General features: G+C 69.5%; 2 protein-coding genes across 2 annotated transcripts; both read left to right on the plus strand.

The window, feature by feature from the left end:
* The first annotated feature begins 895 nt into the window (after window positions 1-895).
* CHRD (chordin) lies at window positions 896-8,291 on the plus strand. The gene is made up of 23 exons (XM_068406664.1): window positions 896-1,025; window positions 1,395-1,498; window positions 2,004-2,130; window positions 2,556-2,702; window positions 2,784-2,901; window positions 3,750-3,846; window positions 3,949-4,090; window positions 4,165-4,305; window positions 4,675-4,757; window positions 4,848-4,995; window positions 5,090-5,196; window positions 5,285-5,401; window positions 5,490-5,646; window positions 5,744-5,985; window positions 6,072-6,185; window positions 6,430-6,642; window positions 6,725-6,818; window positions 6,952-7,008; window positions 7,113-7,216; window positions 7,376-7,478; window positions 7,598-7,752; window positions 7,926-8,019; window positions 8,185-8,291. The coding sequence occupies exons 1-23, from the start codon at window positions 896-898 to the stop codon at window positions 8,250-8,252; spliced, it is 2,862 nt and encodes a 953-aa protein (XP_068262765.1). The 3' UTR covers window positions 8,253-8,291.
* Window positions 8,292-10,804: 2,513 nt separating this feature from the next.
* Window positions 10,805-22,595, plus strand: CLCN2 (chloride voltage-gated channel 2). Its single transcript, XM_068406236.1, has 24 exons — window positions 10,805-10,870; window positions 15,243-15,399; window positions 15,890-16,021; window positions 16,130-16,258; window positions 16,718-16,851; window positions 16,931-17,008; window positions 17,119-17,197; window positions 17,791-17,916; window positions 17,987-18,071; window positions 18,186-18,287; window positions 18,372-18,456; window positions 18,535-18,690; window positions 18,952-19,021; window positions 19,209-19,319; window positions 19,539-19,752; window positions 19,849-19,982; window positions 20,106-20,257; window positions 20,340-20,445; window positions 20,516-20,589; window positions 21,061-21,111; window positions 21,860-21,898; window positions 22,041-22,145; window positions 22,225-22,311; window positions 22,395-22,595. Exons 1-24 carry the CDS (start codon window positions 10,820-10,822, stop codon window positions 22,593-22,595), a joined length of 2,658 nt encoding a protein of 885 aa, XP_068262337.1. The 5' UTR covers window positions 10,805-10,819.
* Window positions 22,596-23,038: the final 443 nt, after the last annotated feature.

Here is a 23,038-nt window from a genome sequence, read left to right on the forward strand (position 1 = left end):
GTCCCATGCCTGGGGGGGGCCCAATGAGCCCTGCAGGGGCTCATGCCTGAAGGTGGGCAATGTGGATGGGGAGACCTGAGGATGCCCCATGCCCAGGACATGCCCCATGCCAGGGGAGAGTGTATGGATGGAAGGGGGGGCAACTGAATGGGTGTGCCCCACAATGCCTTATTCCCCAAGGGGCCGTGTGGATGGGGGGCTCCTGGGGAGCTCATGTCCTGGGGGGGCATCCCCAGGATGTCCAGAGCCCAGGAACACCCCAAGCTCTGTGGAAGGGGTGTGGATGGTGGCGGTGGTGTCTCCATAGTGCCCTATGTCCCCGTGGGTTTTGTGTGGATTCGGGGGGGGGGTGTCCCCATGATGCCCAGCCCCTGGGGGTGCCCCGTGCCCTGAGGGAGGGTATGTGGATGAAGGCATCCCTCGGGTACCCCCTGCCCTGGGGCTGGTGCGTGAGTGGGGATGCTCTGCACCCGGGGGTACCCAATGCCCGGGGGGGGGGGGGGGGATGGATGGGGGTGCCCCCAGGACCCCTCGACCCCGGGGGTACCCCGTGCCCGGCGGGGGAGCTGAGCGCCCCGGGGTGCCGCAGGACGGCCCGTTCCCGGCGGGGCTGACGGGGCCCGGGGGGGGTTCGGGGCGCAGCGGGGGGTGCGTCCCCCCCCGGGCCGGCCGCTGCCTGCGCCTCATTAGCGGGGCCTTTGTTTGCACAGGGCTCGCAGCTCCCGCTTGCCCATGCCGCCGCCTATAAAGCGGAGCCGGGGCTGACGGCCGGGCAGAGGCGGCGGCAGCGGCAGCGGCAGCGGCGACAGGCAGCGCCCGCCCCCCCCCCCTTCCCGCTCCGCGGCTGTCCCGGCCCCGGCCCCGGCCCCGGCCCCGGCCCCGGCCGGCCGGCACCATGCGCGCCGCCCTGCTGCTGCCGGCGCTCCTGCTCCTGCTCCCGCTCCTGCCCGCCCGCGCCGCCCGCCCCAAGCTCGCCCTGCCCATCCGGCCCGACACGGACCCGCTGCCCCCCGGCGGGGCGGCAGGTAGGACACCCCCCCCCCTTCATTCCTCCGCTCCGGGCACCCCCCGTCCGGTACCAGCCGCTGCCGCACCCCCCCCCTTCGTGCATCCCCCCTCCCTGCCACCCGCACCCCGGCCGTGCACCGCATGCCTGCACACACACCCCCCCCCCCGCCTTTTCTTGCACCCCGCATCCCGCTCCGGGCCCGCACTCCGCTGGTCGGGACCGGCACCGGCACCGGGACCCGCACCGGGAGCAGCCGCCGTGCCCAGCGGGCGGCGGGGCGGTGCCGGCCGCGGTCCGGGGCTACGGCAGGGGGGTGCCCGCGGCTCGGAGGTGACCGGTGGTGGCGGTGGTGGCGGGTGGGTGGGTGTGGGGGGTGTCTCTGCAGGCTGCGCCTTCGGGGGGCACTTCTATGCCCTGGAGGAGACGTGGCACCCGGACCTGGGGGAGCCCTTCGGGGTCATGCGCTGCGTTATCTGCCACTGCGAGCCGGTGAGTGCCCCCGGGACCCCCCTTCCCCTGGGAGATCCCCCAGGATCCGGCCCTGCTAGGGAGGGGGCCGGCAGGGGGGGGAGGCCGACCCCTCCATTCAACAGACCCGCCCGCCCGAGGGAGAAGGGGAGCGGGCATCCCTCCAGCCAGCCGGACACCTGGATGTCCCCCCCTCGCCGCGGCAGTGGGGAGGAGAAGGGGGGTTTAAAGGATCAGGCTTCATTCCTCCTCCTCCTCGGGGATGGCCCCCGGCCCCCTCCCTCCTTCCAAGCAGCCCCCCGAGGCCGGGGCTGGAGGGGCCGCACACAGCTGGGCAGGGGGCTGGGGGCCGTGGGGAGGGGGCCCGGGCTTGGCTGCCGTACAGGGGGGCTGCGCAAGGTGTCCAGGCTGCCCACGGGGGCTCCAGGTGGGCCAGGATGGGGGGAGACAGGCTGGGCCGGGGAGACACACCTTGGCACAGCTCGGCACACCTTGGCACGGTTCTTTCGGGCTCTCCCCACCGCAGCAGAGGAATCGCCGGGGAAAGCCAGCGGGGAAAGTGAACTGCAAGAACATGAAGCAGGACTGCCCCGTGCCCGCCTGCCCCCGGGCCACGCTGCTGCCTGGGCACTGCTGCCACACCTGCCCCAAAGGTGAGCCGGGTGGGTGGCTCCCTGTGGGGAGCCCCCCTGCACCCCCGGGGTCCCTCGTGGGCATGGGAAAGGGGGCACTGTGCACACCCCCCCCAAAAAGGGCTGTTCGCTTTGTTATGGGGTTTCCAGTGCCCTTGGGGTGATCGCAAGGTGCTGGGCAGGGGGAAGCCCTGATGGGCACAGCCATCCCCGAACCACCCTGGGAGGGGTGCAGAGAGGGTGCACAGGGCTAAGCACCCTGCCTGTACCTCTGCCTATGTCCCGTGTGCCCCCGGGCACCCCAGCACAGAGCCCCGCAGTTATTTACAGGGCACGTCTTGGTTTATCTCGGGAGGGGGGACTTTTTATTGCCCGCCCCCACCCCAAGCTCTTGAGCACAAGCAGCCTGGTGCAATGGTCTCCCCCCTGTGCCCACACCATGCCAGCCTTGCCAGGCCCCCCGGAGAAGAGCCCTGCACCTGCCTTCGACACCTTCGAGTACTTCCAGGACAAGGAGGACAACCTGGACAAGCCCTACAATGACCGCTCCTACCTCAGCTCCGAGGGGCTGGCCCGCGACGATGCCCGCACAGGTGAGCCACCCACCCGGGCAGGCAGCAGTGGCCAAGGGCACCCCTCTGTGCCCCCCACCATCATCGTCATTCCCTCCACAGAGTTCGTGGCCTTGCTGACGAGCGGCCCGGAGCCCTGGCACCCCACATCCAGCGCGGTGGCCAAGGCTCGCTTCACCCTGCTGCGCTCCTACCTGCTCTTCTCCATCAGCTACGAGCGGTGAGTCCTGTCCCCCGCCAGGCTGGCACAGCGGGCACCGCTTGGAAAAGGGGGGGATGCAACAGTGCTTGTGCCTCAGTTTCCCTTCCGACGCCCCCCAGCGGTGCCACAGCCTTGCACTGGCAGGGCGAGAGATTTGGGGAGGGGGGTGATGTGCTGGGGGTCCAGCCCGGGCGAGCAGCCGGGATTTCGGCACACCCATGGCGCCGGCCCGGCCTCACCCCTTCGCCTCCAGATCTGGAGCGGGAACAAACGGGAACGGCTCCAGGGCCCCGCAGAGGACGCGGGCACAGCGGGGCTGAGGCCGTGCAGCCCCGCGGGCTCTGCCGCCGGGGTCCCCCATCCTCGCTGTGCCTTCCCCGACTGCCTGCCCGCGGCGGAGCCTCTACTCTCCCTCCCTCCTTCCCGCTCCAGTTTCTGCTGCTCTTCCTCGCTTCCAGGCCCCTTCGCATAGTAAAGTGGTGACTAATTTCCAGCTCCGACCGGGGGAGCCAAAGGGAGCCGAAAATGCTCCTAATTTACAGCTGGGCCCGAGCGCTCGGCTCCCGGCAGGTCCAGCCCTGCCACCGTCCCCCATGGGGACCCCCAGTCCTGTGCGGTGCCAGCTTGGCAGCGCTCCGGGGCAGGGGAGCCCAGGGGACCCGTGCCTGGCTGGCACCGGTGGGACGGCGGCATCGGGCCAGCCCGGGGGCGGGCAGAGCACGGCGCTTGGCACCGCAGGGGGGATCTTCCTTCTCTTGCCCACCCCAAAATTGCTGGGCGATCCCATGTGCCCTCCCCGTTGCACCCCTGTGCCTGGCGCTGAGCCAGGCTGGTGCCACCCTTGCTCACCCCCTGGGTGCCCGCAGGCTGGGGCGGCCAAGCCGGGTGCGTTTCAGTGACCCCGAGGGCAACGTGCTGTTCGAACACCCCGTGCAGAAGAGCGCTGCCCCCGAGGACGGCATGGTGAGAGGGGCTGGGAGGGCGGGGGGGCACGGCGCCCCTGCCTCCCCCTGCCCGGGCGTCTGGTGCCCACCAGCCCCTGCCCAGCCCTGCCCTCGCCCGCAGCTCTGCGGGATGTGGAGGACGGTGTCCAAGGCCAACGTCCAGCTGCTGCGCGGGGAGCAGCTCCGCGTGTCCCTTGTCACCCGGGCGCAGCCCTCCGGAGAGGTCCATGGGCACGTCCTCAAGCACCGGGCGCTTTTCGCAGGTAAGGTTGGCTCCTGCGTGCCCACCCGGCGGGTGCCCACCGGGATGCCCCTCACGCCCCCTCTCCCCGCTCAGAGACTTTTGGTGCCATCCTGACCTCGTCGGACCCCACGCACCTGGGCGCTGGGGGCATGGCCATGCTGACGCTGAGCGACACCGAGAACAACCTGCACTTCATCCTCATGGCCCGGGGGCTGCTGGAGCCCGGCGCCAGGGGTGAGGGTGGGCATGGGCACCCCACAGGGCCTGGCACTGCCCGGGGGGGCTGAGTAGGGCTGGGGGGTGCATGGCATGTGTGTGGGTCAGCATCTATGGGGTCAGGGTGGGTGTGTGGGCTGGGTGTAGGGCTCAGGGTGGGTATAGGGGCTGTGCGTGGGGGGGTGGGGGTTGAGGTGTGCGTAGGGGTTGTTGCGTGATTTGGGGTGTGCGTGGGTGGGGGGGTTGTGGTGTGTACCTATGGGGGCTGGAGGGTGCATGGGGCGTGGAGGTCAGTGTGCAGAAGGATGGGTTTGGGATGTGGGTTGTGCAGGGATGTGGGGGTGCAGATGGGGAACAGTGGGGTCCAACCCCCTCTGCCATGGCCAGAATCCCCCTGGGTCCCGCTGCTGGTCCGCATCCTGCACCAGGGCCAGAAGCTGCGGGAGGTCCGCACCAACATCACTGCGGAGGTAAAGCCACCCCGCTCCCCACGATCCCCGGCAGCTGCGGTGCCCGCGATGCCAGGGCTGAGCCGTGGCACCGTGCCCCCCCCCGAGCAGGACCCCGACTTCGCGGAGGTGCTGACCGACCTGTCTGCCCGCGAGCTGCAGTGGCTGGTGCAGGGGCAGCTCCGCATCGTGGCCGAGACGGAGGGCCGGCACGCTCGGCAGCTGGCGGGCACCATCACCACGCGCCGCAGCTGTGACAGTGAGCATGGGGCAGGCACCCTGGGGCGCAGGGGGGGTGGCCGTGCCCCCCCATGCCAACCTCACCCCCCCGTGCCTCTCTCCCCGGGCTGAAGCCATCCAAAGCGTGCTGTGCGGGGCGGACGCCTTGCTGCCGACCAAGACGGGGGCCGTGGGCTCAGCCAAGCTGGCGCTGCATGAGAATGGCACCCTGGAGTACCAGGTACGTGGAGGGCACCCGTCTCCCTCCTGGGGGTCCCAGAGGTGTCTCCTCCCCTGCCCAGCACTGCCCCTCAGCACCCTGCCCACAGGTGCAGGTGGTGGGCACCGCCAGCGAGGTGGTGGGCATCACGCTGGAGACCAAACCCCGGCGGAAAAGCAAGAGGAACGTCCTGTTCGACATGACGCCCAGTTACAAGGACGGGCTGGTGAGCGCTGGGTGGCACAGGGGGGACATGGCACAGGGGCTTTGAGTGAGTCCCTGTCCCGACCCGTGTGGTGTCCCGCCGGCGGCAGGCCCGGGGCACCTGGCAGAGCCCTAGCGCCCGCGATGCCCACATGCTGCTGCAGAACGAGCTCTTCCTCAACGTGGCCACAAAGGACTGGGCAGAGGGCGAGCTGCGAGGCCAGGTCATCTCCCTGCCCTACAGCGGGCTGCTCGCCCGCTACACAGGTACCCGGGGGGCACCGGGGGTGGCAACAGGGGCAGTGGGGCAGCCCCCCACCCCACGCCCCCGCCGTCTCCCCCCACGGCCCCTGTCTGTGCGCAGAGATGCCCGTGGCGCTGGCGGGGCAGCTGGTGTCCCCCCCGGTGGGCAGTGGGGCCGGGGGGCACGCCTGGCTCTCGCTGGACGAGCACTGCCACCTGCACTACGAGATCTCAGTGGCGGGGCTGGGCCGCCCGGCCGACAGCACCGTCAGCGCCCACCTCCACGGGGTGGCCGAGCTGGGCGAGATGGGCACCCACCCCCACCAGCACAAGCGCCTGCTCAAGGGCTTCTACAGCACCGAGGTGAGGCAGGCACCTGGTTGGGGCACCCCATGGCGCAGGCCGGGCCAGCCTTCACGCCCCTCTCGGTGCCCATCTCACCCCAACAGGCTCAGGGGGTGGTGAAGGACCTGGACGCCGACCTGCTGCAGCACCTGGCCCAGGGCACTGCCTTCCTGCAAGTCAGCACCAAAGCCCACCCCAATGGAGAGATGCGGGGACGGGTAGGTCCTCATCTGGGCAGGGCACCCGTACCCATCCCCAGCCGGGTGGCGCTGCCCGGAGCAGGGTGGGAAGGGCACAGGATGGAGGGCACACCGTGGCATGGTCCCAGCAGCCCGCCATGATGTGCACCATGGTCACGGGTGGTTCCTCCACCAGCCCTGACCATGGAGGGCAGCCAGGCATCGGCAAGGGAAGCGGGGTCCCCCGGCGGTGCCAACCCTCATGCTCATTGACCCCCTCCAGGTACACATCCCCAACCGCTGCCACGCAGGAGGGACCCGCCTGGCCCCGGGGGAGGCCCTGGGAGAGGCCGAGCTCTCCGAGGGCACCAAGACCAGGGACCTGGAGCAGCTGAAGAAAGACCCCAACTCCTGCTTCTTTGAAGGGCAGCACCGGGCGCACGGCACCCACTGGGCACCTGACTACGACAAGAAGTGCTCCATCTGCAGCTGCCAGGTACGGGCCGGGGGGGATGATGGTGGGGCAGCACCCATCAGTAGTGCCCTGCTGTAACGAGCCCCGTACCTGCTGCCCCTAGAAGCGCACGGTGATCTGCGACCCCATCCTGTGCCAGCCCCTCAACTGTACCCGCCAGGTGCACCCCGAGGAGCTGTGCTGCCCCGTCTGCGAAGGTACCCGGGGGTCCCAGGCAGGGGGCTGGGGGAGCAGGGGGGTTCACTGTGGGAAGGAGGTGGGGGGTCCCTCTCGGAGCCTCTGTTGCTGGCACCGTGTGCCTCCCCTCCATGGCCTTCCTCTTCCTTGCAGAGAAGAAGTTGGGGCAGGAGGAGCTGAAGCTGGAGCGGGCACGAGACAGTAGTGAGGGTGAGTCCCAGCGGGCACGGGCTGGAGGAGCAGCTCTGCGCCCCCAGCATCCCCGGCACCCCCACAGGGGCTGTGCCCACCTCTTCCTCCTCTTCCTCTCCCAGGCTGCTACTTTGATGGGGACAAGACGTGGCGAGGCTCTGGCACCCGCTGGCACCCTGTCGTGCCCCCCTTCGGCCTCATCAAATGTGCCATTTGCACGTGCAAGGTGAGTGTGGGTCCCAGCCCCCAGCCTGGTCTGGTGGCAGAGCCGCCCCAGCACCCATGGGTGCCCTCAGCTACCGGGCACTGTAGCAGGGGCTCAAACCAGGGCAGGGGGTGCGTGCCTTGTACCAACTGTCCCCTGAGCCCCGTGCGCTCCCCATAGGGCACCACGGGCGAAGTGCACTGCGAGAAGGTGCAGTGCCCGCGCCTCACCTGTGCCAACCCCGTGCGCGCCAGCCCCTCCGACTGCTGCAAGCAGTGCCCAGGTACCTGCACCCCGCTCCTGCCCTCCGCTCTCCCGGCACGGCCCCTGCGTGCCACCGCCGGTGATGCCACGGGGTGCCCCTGCCGCGGGCGGGCAGCCTCCCAGTGCCCTTTCCTGCAGCCCCGGAGAAGAGTGTCCCCGAGCTGGCCGACACCATGCAGGCGGACGGGCCGCGGGCGTGCCGCTTCGGGCGCCGCTGGTACCTCAACAACGAGAGCTGGCACCCCTCCGTGCCCCCCTTCGGAGAGATGAAGTGTATCCTATGCTGGTGTGTGGTGAGTGTGCCAGGCCTTGGGCAGCACCAGGGGAAGGAGAAGGTGCCACCTGTCCCCAGTGCTTCGAGGAGGGGTGGGAGAGCAGCCTGGGGCGGCACCCCGAGGACCCACCGCACCCTGGGGAGCTGCCAGTCCCCCAAATCCCATGCTCAGCCCCCCTTTCTGCCCTGCAGTCAGGGGAGACGCACTGCCAGCGCCAGGAGTGCCCTCCAGCCACCTGCGCCAACCCCGCCAGGAGGGACAACCCCTGCTGCGCCAAGTGCCGCGGTGAGTGCGAGCCCTGGCACGTGGGCACCGCTCCCCCGGGCACCCCCAGTGCCCCGCGCGCCTCCCTGACCCCCTTGGGTGCCGAGCCTGGGCTAGGACCCACCCAAACGCCCTCCTGGTACCCACCATGCCCACCTCTCAGCCCCACTTTCCCCATCCCCGCAGCCCCAGATGCCCCCCTGGATGCACGGGAGAAGGTCCACGACGCCCGGGCGGAGGCACGGAGCCGCTGAGCAGTGACCGCTGCCTGGAGCGGGGCGAGCACGCAGCGAGGCCGGGTGGCCATGGGGGGCCCCCGCCGCCCATCGCCCCCGTGCAGGGCAGGGGGGCACAGAGGAGCACGGCGGGGTGGATGGGGCCAGGCACCCAGCCTGGGCACCCCGTCTCGGCACGGCCGCGATGCCAAGGCTGCCCTGCCCGCTCGTGCCAGCAGGCAGCGGCCGGGCTGGTGGAGGGCACCCGCTGCCCTCCCCCTGCAGCCCCCCTGGCCGGCGGGCGCAGCGGGCATCGTGCCCACCTTGTACATAGTGTAAAATCCCTTCAGCCCCCGTCTCGCTGCACCCTCCCCGGCTCGGCCGGGCTCGTCACATAATTTATGGTGCCCGTGGACGGGGGTCCCGATGTATTTATTAAAACCAGAGATATTTCCCACCCTGCTCCCTGCCTCTTCCTGGCAGCAGCAGGCACAGGGCTGTGCCCCTGCATCCCACGCTGGGCTCTGGTGGGGTTCACAGGCCCTGGCCTTGCTGGTTTTGGGGGTGCGTATGCTGGGGGGGGTATATGGGGGGCACAGGGCCTGGGAGCCAGTGCCAGGCTGGGAGCACCACTGGTGGGCTGTGGGGTGGTGCTTATAGGGTGGCAGTGGACAGGACCAGAGCAGGGTCCGGTGCCCACGGCCGGCCGTGATGTCGGCTCTACCTGTGCCCAGGGCAGGGGCTGCAGACGCAGCGCCTGGCGACAGTGCCTGCTGGCACAGGGACAGCAGGGCTCTGTCCCCCACACCTCCGCGGTGGCACAAAGAGCCCAGCCCGGGGCCCCAAGCCAGCTCACGCCCACAGCGGCGCCTGCCCGCAGCACCCCTAGCAAGCCAAGTGCCCAGTGCTGTGTGCGCCACACAGCCACCCATACCAGTGCCAGGGCTCCCCCAGTCACCCCAGTACAGCTGCACTGGACTAAGGCCTCATGGGACGCATGGGAGCCCCAATGCTGCCACCTGCCCTTTGGTCCCCAGTGTGGGGGACTGGGACACCTCTGGGGTCATCACTGTGCTGTGCTGGGACACACTGGGACGACTGGGACAGCACCAGAGCTATACTGGAACAGGGCCAGAGCTATAGGGAAAGTAACACTGGGCTCTACTGGGACAGCACTGAGGCATACTGGCGCAACAGCAACGCTATAGTGGGACTGTGTTAGCCTATACTGGAACTGCACCAGCGGCGACACTGGGCTAGACTAGGGCAGTGGGAGGGCAATAGGAGGATGGCACTGGGGCATACTGGACCGGCACAGAGCCCTGGGCGCTGAGCTGCGTGTCCTGCCCCGTGCATGCCCACGGCCATGCAGGTGGCTGTGCCAGCACCCGTGGTGGCCTTGCAGTGTGCTGGTGGCCCATGGCCGGGCACGCTGGTGGCAGCAGGCAGAGCATGTGTCCTGGCACGGGGCTGCCCCTCCGGATGAGCATCCCGGCTGCTGTGGGGCAGTGCCAGGAGCTGATGAGCGAGGAGGGAGCTCCGTGCCCAGGGACACAATGAGCGAGCAACCCATTTTACCACCTCCCTGCCGCAAACCAGTTCGTGTCCGGCGATGAACCCTCCCAGGCTAGCGCAGGGCATATCCCAGCCCCCAGCCCGGCCATCATCATCCAGCCTTGGGGGTGCCGACGTCAAACTGGAGGGTGGCTCCTGGGTGGTGAGAACTAGCCCGTTTCCAGTCCCACAGCACCAGCCCGGCAGTGCTACGGATCCGTCCTTCCCTGCACCGGATTCTTGCCACGAAGGCGCCATGCGGTGCCTGGGGGAGGAGGGCGAGCTCGGCCCCACCAGCCCAGGGCGGCGGTGAGGCGGAGGTCCCGGCAGCCAGCCTGCCATGCCGGAGCGCCTCGCCCGAGGACTGCGGGTGCCCAGCTCTGCCCGTGTGCCCCTCCGGCAAGGGCTGAGCTGCTGCTGCCCGGACGGTTCGGCGGTGAAGAGCGGAGCCCACCCCCCTTCCCTGGCAGTCCCGGGACACTGAGCGGCACCACGGTAAGGACGAGCTCCCTGCCAGCCTGGGGGTACCCCTGGTGAGCCCCCACAGTGCCGAGGTGCCCCGCCACCCATGGGCATCCATGGGCCTCCCTGTCCCCTCTATGCCAAGACCTCAGGTACGCTGCCCCCCAGATCTGCCCCCCAGCCATGAGCCTGGGGGCTGGCTGCCCGTGGTGCCCCCGCCGTGCTGCCCACGAGAAACCCCAGGGAAGCAGGGAGCAGCGGCTGTGCCAGCCCCTTGTGCCCGTGGGGCACCGTGTCCCACGGGAGCTGTACCCACGGCACCTTTTAGCCCCCCCCACCCCGCACCCGCCGGCTGCCCACCGGTGGAAGGGACCCCGCTGCGGGGCCGAGCCCCCCGGCCGGGCACCCCCTGCCCTGCCCGGGGCTGGCTGCCGGTGCCGGGCGCTGCCGGCGGAGGCGGAGCGCGGCCGGTCCCTCCCCCGGGCAGTGCCCCGGGTCCGCCCCGCACAGCCCCGGGAGGAGCGGCCGCCGCCGCCCCGGGCACCGGCACCGACACCGGCACGGCCAGGAGCGGCGGCAGCGGCGGTACCATGGCCTCGGAGAGCGAGGCGCAGCGGGAGCTGCAGTATGAGCAGACCCTGGTGAGTGCGGCCGGTACCGGGCACCGGGGCGCTCCGGGGGGCAGCGGGCACCGGGGAGGCACTGGGCGCAGCGGGGTGCCTGGGGGAGGTGGGCGGTTTGGGGGTGCTGCCCCGCTCAGGGTGGCAGTGCCGGGGAGCCCCGCGGTGCCCGGTTTGGGTGCTGTCTGCGGGCTGTGGCTGGGCAGGGCACGGGGCAGGGGTGCCACCCCGCAGCCCCCCCGGTGGTGGAGGAGCCCAACGGAGCCCCCACCCCAGGGTGGGACTTTTGCACACACCTCGTCCCCCCAAAACCCCTCATCACTGGGGAGGTGATGCCGACCCCGCGGGGGCTCCTGGAGGCACCGCCCGGGCACCCTTCACCCCCTGTGCTGTGTGTCCCCAGCCCTCTGCCCCCAAGATAGCATATCTCCCCTGCGTGCAACCTTAGCTCCATGTTTATGACTCCTTCCCCTCCGAGGCCTCCCTGCTGGCACCTGGGTGCCCAGCTGTCCCGTGGTATCCTCCCACCCTGCCCAGCCCACAGCCCCTCTGCTGCCCACGGCCCTCGGACGTCCTGGGCAAAGGTGCTTCTCCTTGGCCTCTGCCTGGGGCGGCTCTGCAAACGGGTACTTTGCCCTGGCAAAGGCATTCAGACAGGCAGGGACAGGAGGTGGGGGGCTGACCCACTGCAAGGAACCCGTGCCCACCGCTGCCAGAGTTTGCTGAGAGCCTGAGCTGATTTCTGCGAGCAGGGCCAGCCCTGCTGAGGCTTGCCCACCTGGCACACGGGCACGGGGCAGCGACAAGGCACTGCTGTGCCAGGCACCTTCTGCATTGTCTTTCCGAGCACCCAAAGCCCTTGTCTAGGGGTCCCCCTCAGTGCCCACCCCAAGCCGCCCCTTCCCCGTCACTGTCGGGTGGCTGCGGGTCACCGGCCGGCCATGGGAGCCCTGGCTGTGCCAGCGTTTCCACGATCTTATCATCAGCCCTGTGGTGCCTCCCTGGCAGGGCTGAGCCGGGGAGCAGCCGGGGGCACGAGCAGGGGTGTGCGGCACTGTCTGGTGCAAGCCATGGGGGAGCCTCTTCCCCCCAGCCCCAGCACCGGGCTGCCCCCCTCGGTGCTGTGCCCGCAGGTGGGCAGAGGGGCCAGCCCAGCTGGGCACCGCGGGGCGAGGGAGCCTGCGGGCAGTGAGGGAGGGGAGAGGCACACCGGGCTGGCATTCGGGCAGCCTTGCGTGGCACAGGCAGACTTTGCCCTCCTTTCCTCCGGGCGGGGTAGCACCCGTGCCCTGGGCGCCCCAGGGCACCCATCCCCATGGCCTTTAGGCTGTGGCAAGGCTCATGAAACCACCTGGGGCTCGTGGGTGAGGCTGGGTGTGGGCTTCTGACCCAAAGCCTCACACCTGGCTTTTGAGAACTGCCTGGGCACATGCCGGGCAGGAAGGGTGCCCAGCCCTCCCCAGTGCCTCTGAGCCACCAGCAGCTCCTGCCGGCACCTGCCAGGAGGGTCAGGATACAGCCGGAGCCTGGTATGGGCTGGTCCGAGCCAGACTGCCCCAGGGACAGCTCTTGCTGCCTGTGCCCACAGCCGGGGCATCACAGCCAGGCTGCAGAGCTGTGCCCAGCCGTGCCCATACTCACCCCACGTCCTTGCCCCCACAGATTTCACCAGCCCTGGGGTGCTGTGGCCATGGTGCCACTGGGGCCTGGCACAGCCCCAGCCCTAAAGGTCTCCCCAGGCCGTGACCCCATGCTGGGCGGGTGCCCGTGAGAACCCCCGGCCGTGCCAAGGGTTCTGGGGTGCGTACCAGCCCCAGTGCCCCCCACGTGCCAGGCTGCCGTGACGGGGAGAAAAGGGCCCCTGGGGCAGGGGGATTAAGTTTGACAAACTGCCCTTGTTCACTGCGGAGCCGCTCAGGGCGATTAGAGCCCGACTAAGACGGGCAGCGTGATACTCACCCCCCAGCCTCCGCCTGCCCGCTGCCAGCCCGGGGGCCCCCGCCTTTAAATGTCCCCCCAGGGATCATGTTTTGGGGGGAAGGTTGGCAATGCAGAGGTGGGCACCGCTGCCAGGCAAGCTCGGTGCTATGGGACAGGGTGGCACGGGGACACGGCAGCACCAGATGCCAGCACCCGCCCCAGGCGCAGCATCGCCCAGGCGCAGTGGGCACCACGGGCTGGCACGGCCCGGGGGGCTGCGGCACGGCCGGTGCCCTCAGTCAGGAGCCCAGGACCGACACAGGGGCCGTGGCCCATGCCCGTGTCCCCAGGTGCCCCCCGCCAGGCCCCCCCCCCCGTGCCCGCTCCCTGCCCGCCCGGCACTGTGATTGTTCAGCTGCTGCACGGCGGAGGCCGGAGTCCCGGGGCTGTTTGTGTTTCAAAAGGCCTTTGTGGAAAAATAACCCAAAGGGGGGGAGGAGGAGGAGGAGGAAGAAGGAGAGAGCCCACTACTGGCCTTCACCATAGCCCTGCGGCCGTGCCAGGTCTGTGGGCACAGCGGCTGGGGCTGCCCGGCACGGGGCACCCCGGGGGTCCCATGCCCTGCCTGCGGGGCCGTGGCACAGGGCTGCGGGGTGGCACGGGGTGGCAAGGGACAGCGTGCCAGCCTCTGGCACAGCCCCAGGAGGTGGGCACGGAGCCGACTCGGGGGGCACTCAGCCTCGGGGTGCCCCGGTCCTGGCCGGGGCTGGCCGTGGGGCGGCGGCGGGGCTGGGGGAGGCAGGCGCTTGGCAAGGGGACAGCACTCCTGGGGCGCCGGCCCGCTTCGGCTGCCAGAGGAAACAAGCTTGGCCCGAAGGGAGCCTTTGAAGGCCGGGCCCGTGCGGGGCCGGGGTCCTCCTCTGGCAGCCGGTGCTGGATCCAGCCCCTAGAGTGGCTGTGCCGGCATCAGCGCCCGGCTCGTGCCTTCCCCCGGCACGTTTCCGTGGGTGAGGAGCCGCTGAGCCCCTGCTGAGCTGGGCTTTGGGGGGAAATCTGTGCCAGGAGGGGGGTCAGCAATGCGCATGAATGTCCCATCCCCTCCCCACCTGCCTTCCACTGCCGAGCACAGCCCAGGTATCAGACAGCGGAGAATCCACCCGGTGTTGCTCTGGCTGCTTCGTGCTCCCTGCCAAAGGGACCTGGGGTGGGAGCGATGCCCTGTGAGAAATGCACCTTCACGCCGTCCCCGCGGGGAACTGGCACGTGCCACCAAGCCAGGGGGTGTGAACGGGATCCCTGTGTCCCGGGTGGGCACCGCCGCCAGCAGCCGGGGCTGGGCTGCCCACGTGCCAAGCGGGGTGCCCACCCGTGGCATTGCCCCTCCACCAGACACCGGCCCGGGCCGTGCTGGGGAGGAGGGCGGCTGCACCCCGGCTGGGCGGCCACGCGCTGCGCCAGCACGGCACGGCGGGTGGGCACACCATCGGCATGGGGCTCACGTCGCCCCGACGTGGGAGCCTGGCAGGGGGCCCCGCGGCCCTGAAGCCTCCCTTTGTGCCGGGCCAACCTCTGGCTCTTGGCATTCAGGTCATGTCAGGGGGGAGCGAGGCGGAAACCAAGCAACCGAGTCCTTGGCAGTGCCCGCCAGCGCAGGACAAATGCCCCCGGCTTGGCGGGGAGGATGGGCACAAAGAGCTCCTGGCCAGCACGAGGGACACTGCCAGGGCCACCCCCCCCGGCCAGGGCCAGGCCACGTGCCGTGGCCAGGCAAGAGGCACCCGAGGAGGAGGGGGTGCCCGCCACGTGGGCATGGAGCCCCTGGCATCCCCTTGCTCCCCGGATCCCCTCTTCATGGCCCAGGGACCACCCGGTGCCTGACGCTGTGCCCCCCCCTCCCCTGGGACTGGGGGTATGCCCTTGCCCCCCCACTGCCCTCCTGGCTGCCGGCTGAGACCAGCCAGCTCGTGTCATGTGTGGCCTGCTGAGCCTGCCTCCCGGGGGACCCAGCCCTGCTTTTAGCGATGCCAAGGGGAGGTGCCCGCAGAGCACCAGCACAACCCCAATATCAGCCCTCGGAGAGTCGCCCAGCCAGGCTGGCTGTGCTGCCGTCACCAGAGGCCCTTCCCCACCCTCTGCCAGCCCAGCCCAGGGCACCTGGGCAGGGCTGGGGACCGGCACCGGTGGTGCCAGCTGCCTGCGCTGGACGCGTGGGTGAAGCAATCGCCATCGATACCCACGCACCTTATCTGCCCAGCCCCTTCCCACACCCCAGTGGGCAGCTGGCGACCTCCGGAGGCACTGCTGCCCCTTCCTCTGGGGGCACCACGGCCACCTGCCCGCTTGCCTGGCACCCTTCAGTGCTGGGAGGCCATGCCAGCATGCCCACCGCTCCCCTGCCTCAGTTTGCCCACTTGGGCATAGGAGCCGGGGTGCCAGCCCCCCCTGATGCCCCTGCCCGCTCCTTGTCCCCCAGATGTACGGGCGCTACACGCAGGACCTGGGCACCTTCGCCAAGGACGAGGCGGCCCGGCTGCGGCTGCAGCAGGAGCCCGGGGAGGGGGGCACCCCCCGGCCGCGCCGCCCCTCCGAGCCTCTGGAGTACACCCAGGGCCGCTGTGCCCCCTGCCGTGGTAAGGGCCACCGGGGACGGGGACACGGGGTGGGGGATGCCCGTGGGCGCAGCCCCACGGCAGCACTTGGTCTGGGCACGGCTGCCTACCCCACCACAGCGGGTAGGGTTTCTCCGGCTGTCACGGGACACCGCGCCGAGGACAATGCCACCTGCCCGCCGGGCAGTGGGGACACAATGGCCCAAAATAGCCGGGCACGCCACAGGGACCGGGGGCCCCCAGCCCCTCCGCCTGGGGCTGTGCCAGCGGGGCCGTGCTGGTGGGACGCGCGTGCCCGGCGGCGCCGTGCGCGGCTGTGCACGGCTGGAGCCCTCTGGTCCTGCCCGCCGGTGGCCACGGCGCGGCTGTGACAGCTGGGCATGGCGGTGCTCCCGCGCCGGACAGTGCTGGGTCGGTGCCACCAGTTGTGGGATCTCGTGTCCCTGCCAGCCTGGCTCCGGTGTGCCTATCCCCGGGGCGCCCGGCCCTGAGCCTGCCCTTGTTCCCGCAGTCTGTGCCTTGCAGTGCCAGCAGTTCCTCATCTCCAAGGTGGGCGAGGACTGGGTCTTCCTCATCCTCCTGGGGCTGGTCATGGCACTGGTCAGCTGGGCCATGGACTTCGCCATCGCCACCTGCCTCCAAGGTGAGTGGGCCCTGGTGGGCTCCCCGGGGAGGGGCAGGTGGTGGCCGTGCCACAGGGCTGTGCATGCCCCCTGCCACCCATGACCTGCCTCACCGACTGTGCCTGCAGCCCAGAAGTGGATGTACGGGGGCCTGGACACCAACGTGCTGCTGCAGTACCTGGCCTGGGTCACCTACCCCACCGTCCTCATCACCTTCTCAGCTGGCTTCACCCAGATACTCGCCCCCCAGGCCGTGGGTAAGGCACCAGGGGGCTACCTGCGCCCTAACAGGGTGTCCCCTCCCTGGGGCTGTGGGTTGGGAGCTGCATGGGTGTCCTCCTGGGCTATGGGGTTGGCAGTCCTGAGGGTCTTCCAAGAGCTATGGGATGGTCTTCAAAGGTTCTCCTGGGGTCTATGGGGTAGATGTCCTCCTGGGCTATGGGGTTGGGGGTCCTGAGGGTCTTCCAAGAGCTATGGGCTGGTCTTCAGAGGGTCTTCTGTGGGCTGTGGAACTGGGGTCCCTATGGATTGGGGTTGTCCCTCCATGGCCACGGGGCTGTTCCTGCAGACTGTACTGTGGGGAGAGGTGTCTTTGGGATCTCCCTATGGCAGTGGGGGATGGCAGAGCACCAGGCAACCCCCCAGAACTATGGGGCAGGGGCTCCCCAGTGTGCCCCCGCCACGGCTGTGGGTCAGGACTGTCCCCACGGTGCCAGGCTCGGGGATCCCTGAGATGAAGACCATCCTGCGGGGCGTCGTGCTGAAGGAATACCTCACCCTCAAGACCTTCGTGGCCAAGGTGATCGGGCTGACATGCGCCCTGGGCAGCGGCATGCCCCTGGGCAAGGAGGTGAGAGCAGTGCCCAGGGCAGGGCAGGCAGGGGGCCGGGGGGGTCACCGTCCTCAGCACCCCGCCACTGTCCCTGCAGGGTCCCTTCGTCCACATCGCCAGCATGTGCGCAGCCCTGCTCAGCCGCTTTCTCTCCCTCTTCGGGGGCATCTATGAGGTGAGCAGGGCGGGCTGGCCCCAGGGGGCTCTGCCTGTGCCCCCAGCAGGGTTGGCAGTGCCCGGGGTGGGGAGGGGGGCAATGCCTGCTCACCCCCGGCTCGCCCACAGAACGAGGCGAGGAACATCGAAATGCTGGCGGCCGCCTGCGCTGTCGGTGTCGGCTGCTGCTTCGCTGCCCCCATCGGAGGTAGGGTCACCCCGGGCCCCCCGAACCCCCACGCACATCCCACCCGGGCACCGGGGTCCGCCCGGCGAGGCAAGCAGGACCCCCAGGACGGCTGGCGTGGGAGAGGGCAGTGCTGCTCCGCGGGGAGGAGGAGGAGGGAGGAGCAGGCACCATCCCCGGAGGTGTAACGTCTGCTCTCGTCCTCTCCCCCGCCGCCCTGCGCTCCAGGGAGCCCCTGCTCCGGCCCCGCTGAGCCCTGCCCGTAGGTTGGTGACGTGTCTAACTCTTTCCTTGCCCTCTGCCTGCCGCGCTGCCCCATCCATCCACGTGTGCCCCCCACCCCAGCGCCACCCACCACGTGCCTCCTCACGTCCCTGCACTACCCTCTTGCTCGCGCTGACTCCCGCTCCGCCGTGCCTGCTGCCGCCAGCCGGGGACCAGCCGCGTGCTTTGCCAGGGAGGCCCTCAAACCGCCCCATAGTGTGTCCGTGGGGCCGGCCGGACCCCCGCGGGCTGTGCACGAGCGTGGGCTCGGGGTGGGAAGCATGCCAGGCGCCAGGGACCTGCCTGGGATTTGCCACCTCCCTTGTGCGCTTCCCCCCCCCCGGTGCCAGGCGTCCTCTTCAGCATCGAGGTCACCTCCACCTTCTTCGCCGTCCGTAACTACTGGCGCGGCTTCTTTGCTGCCACCTTCAGCGCCTTCATCTTCCGTGTCCTCGCCGTCTGGAACAAGGACGAAGGTACCTTCGGTGGGATGGGGGTCACGGGGGTCCCCCACCCGGCCCCACTGACCCGCACCACCCCTCTCAGAAACCATCACAGCACTGTTCAAGACTCGATTCCGCCTCGACTTCCCCTTCGACCTGCAGGAGCTGCCCGCCTTCGCTGTCATCGGGTGAGTGCGGCCATGGTGCCTGTCCCATGGCCCCAGGGTGGCAGTGGCAGTGCTGGTGGTGGTGATGGTGGTGGCAGCAGGACACGTGGGTGCTCACCTCTTGCCTCTGCCCAGGATCGCCAGTGGCTTCGGGGGCGCGCTCTTCGTCTACCTCAACCGCAAGATCGTGCAGTTCATGCGCCGTCAGAGGACCATCAACCGCTTCCTCATGAAGAAGTAGGTGCTCGGCGGTCCCTGGCACTGGGGCAGTGGAGCCGGGGCTGCACCAACGTCACCCTCCGCCCCGTGCCATCCCACCAGGCGCCTGCTCTTCCCTGCCCTGGTGACACTGCTCATCTCCACGCTGACCTTCCCGCCCGGCTTTGGACAGTTCATGGCCGGCCAGGTACCTACCGTGGGGTGGCACACCGGTCCCCACCCGGGGGCCACCGCCAGCCCAGGCTGACCCCTTGCCCTTTGCCAGCTCACCCAGAAGGACACCCTGGTGACACTCTTCGACAACCAGACGTGGGCCAAGCAGGGGCTCGGTGACGAGTTCGAGTACTTGGGCATCCTGGAGGCCTGGCACCATCCCCGCTCCAACATCTTCGTCACCCTCATTGTCTTCATCCTCATGAAGGTGGGTGCTTCCTGCCCCTGTCAGCCCCAGGATGCCACCAGGAGGCTCTGGGCAGGGGCTTCTGGATGCCACTAGAGAGGTGCGAGATTATTGCCAGCAAGGTGGCACCAGGAGGCACTGGGTGGCTGCTCCCAGACCTGGGTGCTGCCAACATGCCATCTAAGAGAACCTGGCCAGGAGACACCAAGGTGCCACCAGGGAGGTGCTGGCATGGAGCTCCCTGGGAGGAGCAACTAATGGGTGCCTGTGTCCCCTGTGCAGTTCTGGATGTCAGCCCTGGCCACCACCATCCCAGTGCCCTGCGGAGCCTTCATGCCCGTCTTCGTCATCGGTGAGAACCCGTACCCCGAACGGATGCGGCAGGAGGAGGGAGCTGCCTGCCAGCCCCTGCTGGTGCACCCATGGGTGTCCTTGGGTGTCCCCTTCCCCAGCAGTGCCAGGGCAGAGGAGAAGGCGTGAGGCTGGGTTGGGTGCCAGGAGAGCCCCCACACCCACCTCCAGCCCCTCTCTGCGGGCAGGGGCGGCCTTCGGGCGCCTGGTGGGGGAAAGCATGGCAGCCTGGTTCCCTGATGGCATCCACACCGACAGCAACACCTACCGCATCGTGCCGGGGGGCTACGCCGTGGTGGGTAAGCACTGGGACGGCACAGGGACACCACACTGGGCACCACTTGGAGATGCTCGAAAGAGCCACTGAGTCCCCCAGGGCTGAGATGGTGTCCCCAGGGAGTGGGGGTGACCCAGGAGGTCCCAAGGGCTCGGGGTGTGGTGGCTGTCCCAGGGCAGGGGACCCAGCCCAGCAGGCAGCACCTGACGGCCACCCCTGTGTCTCCTGGGGACCGACGCAGGGGCGGCTGCGCTGTCGGGCGCCGTCACCCACACGGTGTCCACGGCCGTCATCGTCTTCGAGCTGACGGGGCAGATCTCACACATCCTGCCCGTCATGATCGCCGTCATCCTGGCCAACGCCGTGGCCCAGAGCCTCCAGCCCTCCCTCTACGACAGCATCATCCGCATCAAGAAGCTGCCCTACCTCCCCGAGCTGGGCTGGGGCCACCACGAGTGAGTGTGTGTCCCCTGCCCTGTCCCCAAGCCCCCTGCCAGGCTCAAGGGGAGGGGGTGGCATCACCCTGAGGCCACCGTTACCCGCCTGGGCAGTAAATACAACATGCGGGTGGAGGACATCATGGTGAGGGACATCCGCTACGTCACCCTCAACTGCAAGTACCGGGACCTGCAGCACGTCCTGCGCAGCACCAAGATGAAGCACCTGCCGCTGGTGGAGTCAGCCGGTGAGATGCGGGCAAGGGGCTGTGCCGGCGCCCGCCCCGGCCGTGGGGTGTGCCGGGATGGTGGAGGGAGGGATGGCAAAGGGGGCATCGGGAGACAACATGGCCCCTCGCTGCCACCGGCAGAGTCCATGATCCTGCTGGGCTCCATCGAGCGGGCGCAGGTGGGGGCCCTGCTTGGCCACCAGCTCAGCTCCCAGCGCCGGCTCCAGGCCCTGCGGCAGAAGGTGCTGGCCGAGGACGGGCACCGGCACCCCGACGTCGGCATCCGCTTCCAGGTGAGGGGGCGGCCGCCTGGGGGGATGCCCGGCCCCGGTGCCCCCCGCCGCTGTGCCCCCACCGCCCCGTGTCCCCCCACAGATCAGCACGGAGGCCTCCTCGGGCGCCCCGGCCCGCGCTGGTTCCCGCAAGCCCCTGAAGCCAGCGCTGAAGCGGGTGCCCAGCAGCCTGGCCGAGACCCCCCCAGGTGAGTCTGTGCCCGGACCCCCCTGGCCCCTGCCCGCACCCCCCCACTGACACCCCCTCCCTGCCCGCAGCTGGCACCGCCGACCACACCGGCATCGCCCTCAAGAGCCTCTTCTGTGCCAACCCCACCGCAGAGCCCACTGAGGTGAGGGCCCATCCCTGCCCGTCCCTGCCCATCCCTGCCCGTCCCTTCCCAGCTCTGCACATCCCTGCCCATCCCTGTCAGTCCCTGCCCATCCCTGCCTGGCCCTTCCCATACTGTTTGACCCTGCCTCGCCCTTTCAACCCGCTGTCATCCTTACCCATCACTCCCATCCCTGCCCGTCCCCTCTCGTCCCCTCTCGTCCCTGCCCATCCTTGCCCATCCCTGTCCATCCCTGCCTATCCCTGTCCATCCCAGCCCATCCCGACCCGTCCCTGCCCATCACAGCCCGTCCCCTTCTCATCCCTGCTGGTCCCTGCCCATCACTTTTCATCCCTCCTCATTCTTGCCCATCTCTTCCCGTCCCAGCCCGTCCCTACCTATTCCTGCCCATCCCTGTCCGTCCCTGCCCGTCCCTGCCCATGCCATCCCGACCATGCCCTAACGCCGCCGTCTCTCCCCACGTGGTGCCAGGCCCAGGGCACGGCCTATCGCAAGGCCAAACACGTCCGTATTTCCACCATGGTAAGCTGCAGCCAATCGCAGGCTGGGCACGGCTCCTCTCAGCCAATTGGAGCCCAGGATGGATTCTCTGAACCAATCAGGGGCCTAGCAAGATTCTGCTTGGCCAATCATGTTTGACCTGTTTCTGTGCAGCCAATCTCAGACTGTCCCGATTCTGCTCAGCCAATCACGGTGGACGTCCTCCTAGTCCCAAACCTCCCCGGCCAATCGTAGCGTGACCCAGAGCCTCTCGGCCAGTCACAGCCCATGGGATTTGCCCCACTTTGCTCAGCCAATCATGGCACAGCCTGCATTCTCTCCACCAATCACAAGCCTGGCTTGTCCTGCCTTGGCCAATCATGGTGTGACCTATGGTATGACCCACTTTGCTCAGCCAATCATGGCACAGCCTGCATTCTCTCCACCAATCACAAGCCTGGCTTGTCCTGCCTTGGCCAATCATGGTGTGACCTATGTCCTCTCAACCAATCATGTTATGAGACCTGCGCCCTGCCCGCTCCCTGCCCGCTCCCTGCCCGCTCCCTGCCCGCTCCCTGCCCGCACCCTGCCTGCTCCCTGCCCGCTCCCTGCCCGCAACCTGCCCGCAACCTGCCTGCTCCCTGCCTTCATGTGCTGCCCATGCCCTGCCCAATCACTGCTGCCACGCTGCCTGCAGCCTCACGGCACCCTGCCCGCTCCCTGCCTGCAGCCGGCGTGCAGCCATGCTCCTGCCGCCCTGCCAGGCCGCTGACGCTCACCTCGTTTGCAGGAGGAGATGGATCTGGGTGACAAGATATCTGCGGCGGAGGTGAGGGGGTGGGCAGGGGCAGGCAGGACCCTCCTGCCCACGGAGACCCAGGAGACCCCACTGGGGTGCGGGGGGGCCTTGGCTGGCACCCCGGGGCACTGTGCCCCCTCGCCCTGCCCCACGGCGCGTCCCCCCTCCCCAGATCCTGGAGTGGGAGGAGGAGCAGCTGGACCAGCCCGTGGACTTCAGCAGCGCCAAGATCGACCCCGCGCCCTTCCAGCTGGTGGAGCACACCTCGCTGCACAAGGTGCGCCCGCGCCCCCCCAGGTCACCCCCATCCCCAAACCCCCCCCCAGACCCCCCAGTTCAGCCCCCTCTTCCTGCAGACCCACACCATCTTCTCGCTGCTGGGGCTGGACCACGCGTACGTCACCAGCATCGGGCGCCTCGTGGGCATGGTGTCCCTCAAGGAGGTGAGCAAGGGGGGCAGGAGGGTGGGCGATACGGGGTGGGGGGCACCCGGAGCTGCCTGCCCATGGGTTTGGGGTGCCCGCAGCTGCGCAAGGCCATCGAGGGCTCGCTGACGGCCAAGGGGGTGAAGGTGCGCCCGCCGCTCGCCAGCTTCCGCGACAGCACGGCCAGCGCCGGCGAGCCCGACACCACGGCCCTGCGCCAGCTCTGGGACCGCCACCGGCACCACCACATGCCCCGCGAGGCCGGCCCCGGGGGCGACAGCGACACCCCCAAGGGCCAGTGAGACGGGGATCCCACTGCATCCCCAGGTGCCACGGGGGGCCCCAGCGGGTGCCGGGGATGCCCGCCCTGTGCCCACCCTGTGCCCACCCTGTGCTCACCCGTGCCAGGCTCGGCGTACGGGTGGGCACCCTCAATCCAGTGCTGCTGCCCCCTCCCAGTGCCAGGGGCTGGCCAGGTGCCCCCCAGCCCGCCTGTGCCCCCCACCTCCCTGCCAGCTCTTGGGGCTCCCCACTTCTCTACCTCTGCCCCCCCCAGCCCCAGTGCCCCCCAGCATAGCCATTGCCCTCACCCCCCCCACCCACGGGCACCCCAGTGTCCCTGCTTGGGGTGACACGTGGGGCAGAGGGGAGTCAGGGCAGGGTGCCCATGGGGACATGGGTGGGCACTGTCCCCCTCCCCAGCGCCTCATGGCTGGGAAGGGGGGGGGTCCTGCCGCCTCTCCAC

The sequence above is a fragment of the Nyctibius grandis genome, chromosome 8, assembly GCF_013368605.1.
Source record: "Nyctibius grandis isolate bNycGra1 chromosome 8, bNycGra1.pri, whole genome shotgun sequence".
NCBI lineage: Eukaryota > Metazoa > Chordata > Aves > Nyctibiiformes > Nyctibiidae > Nyctibius > Nyctibius grandis.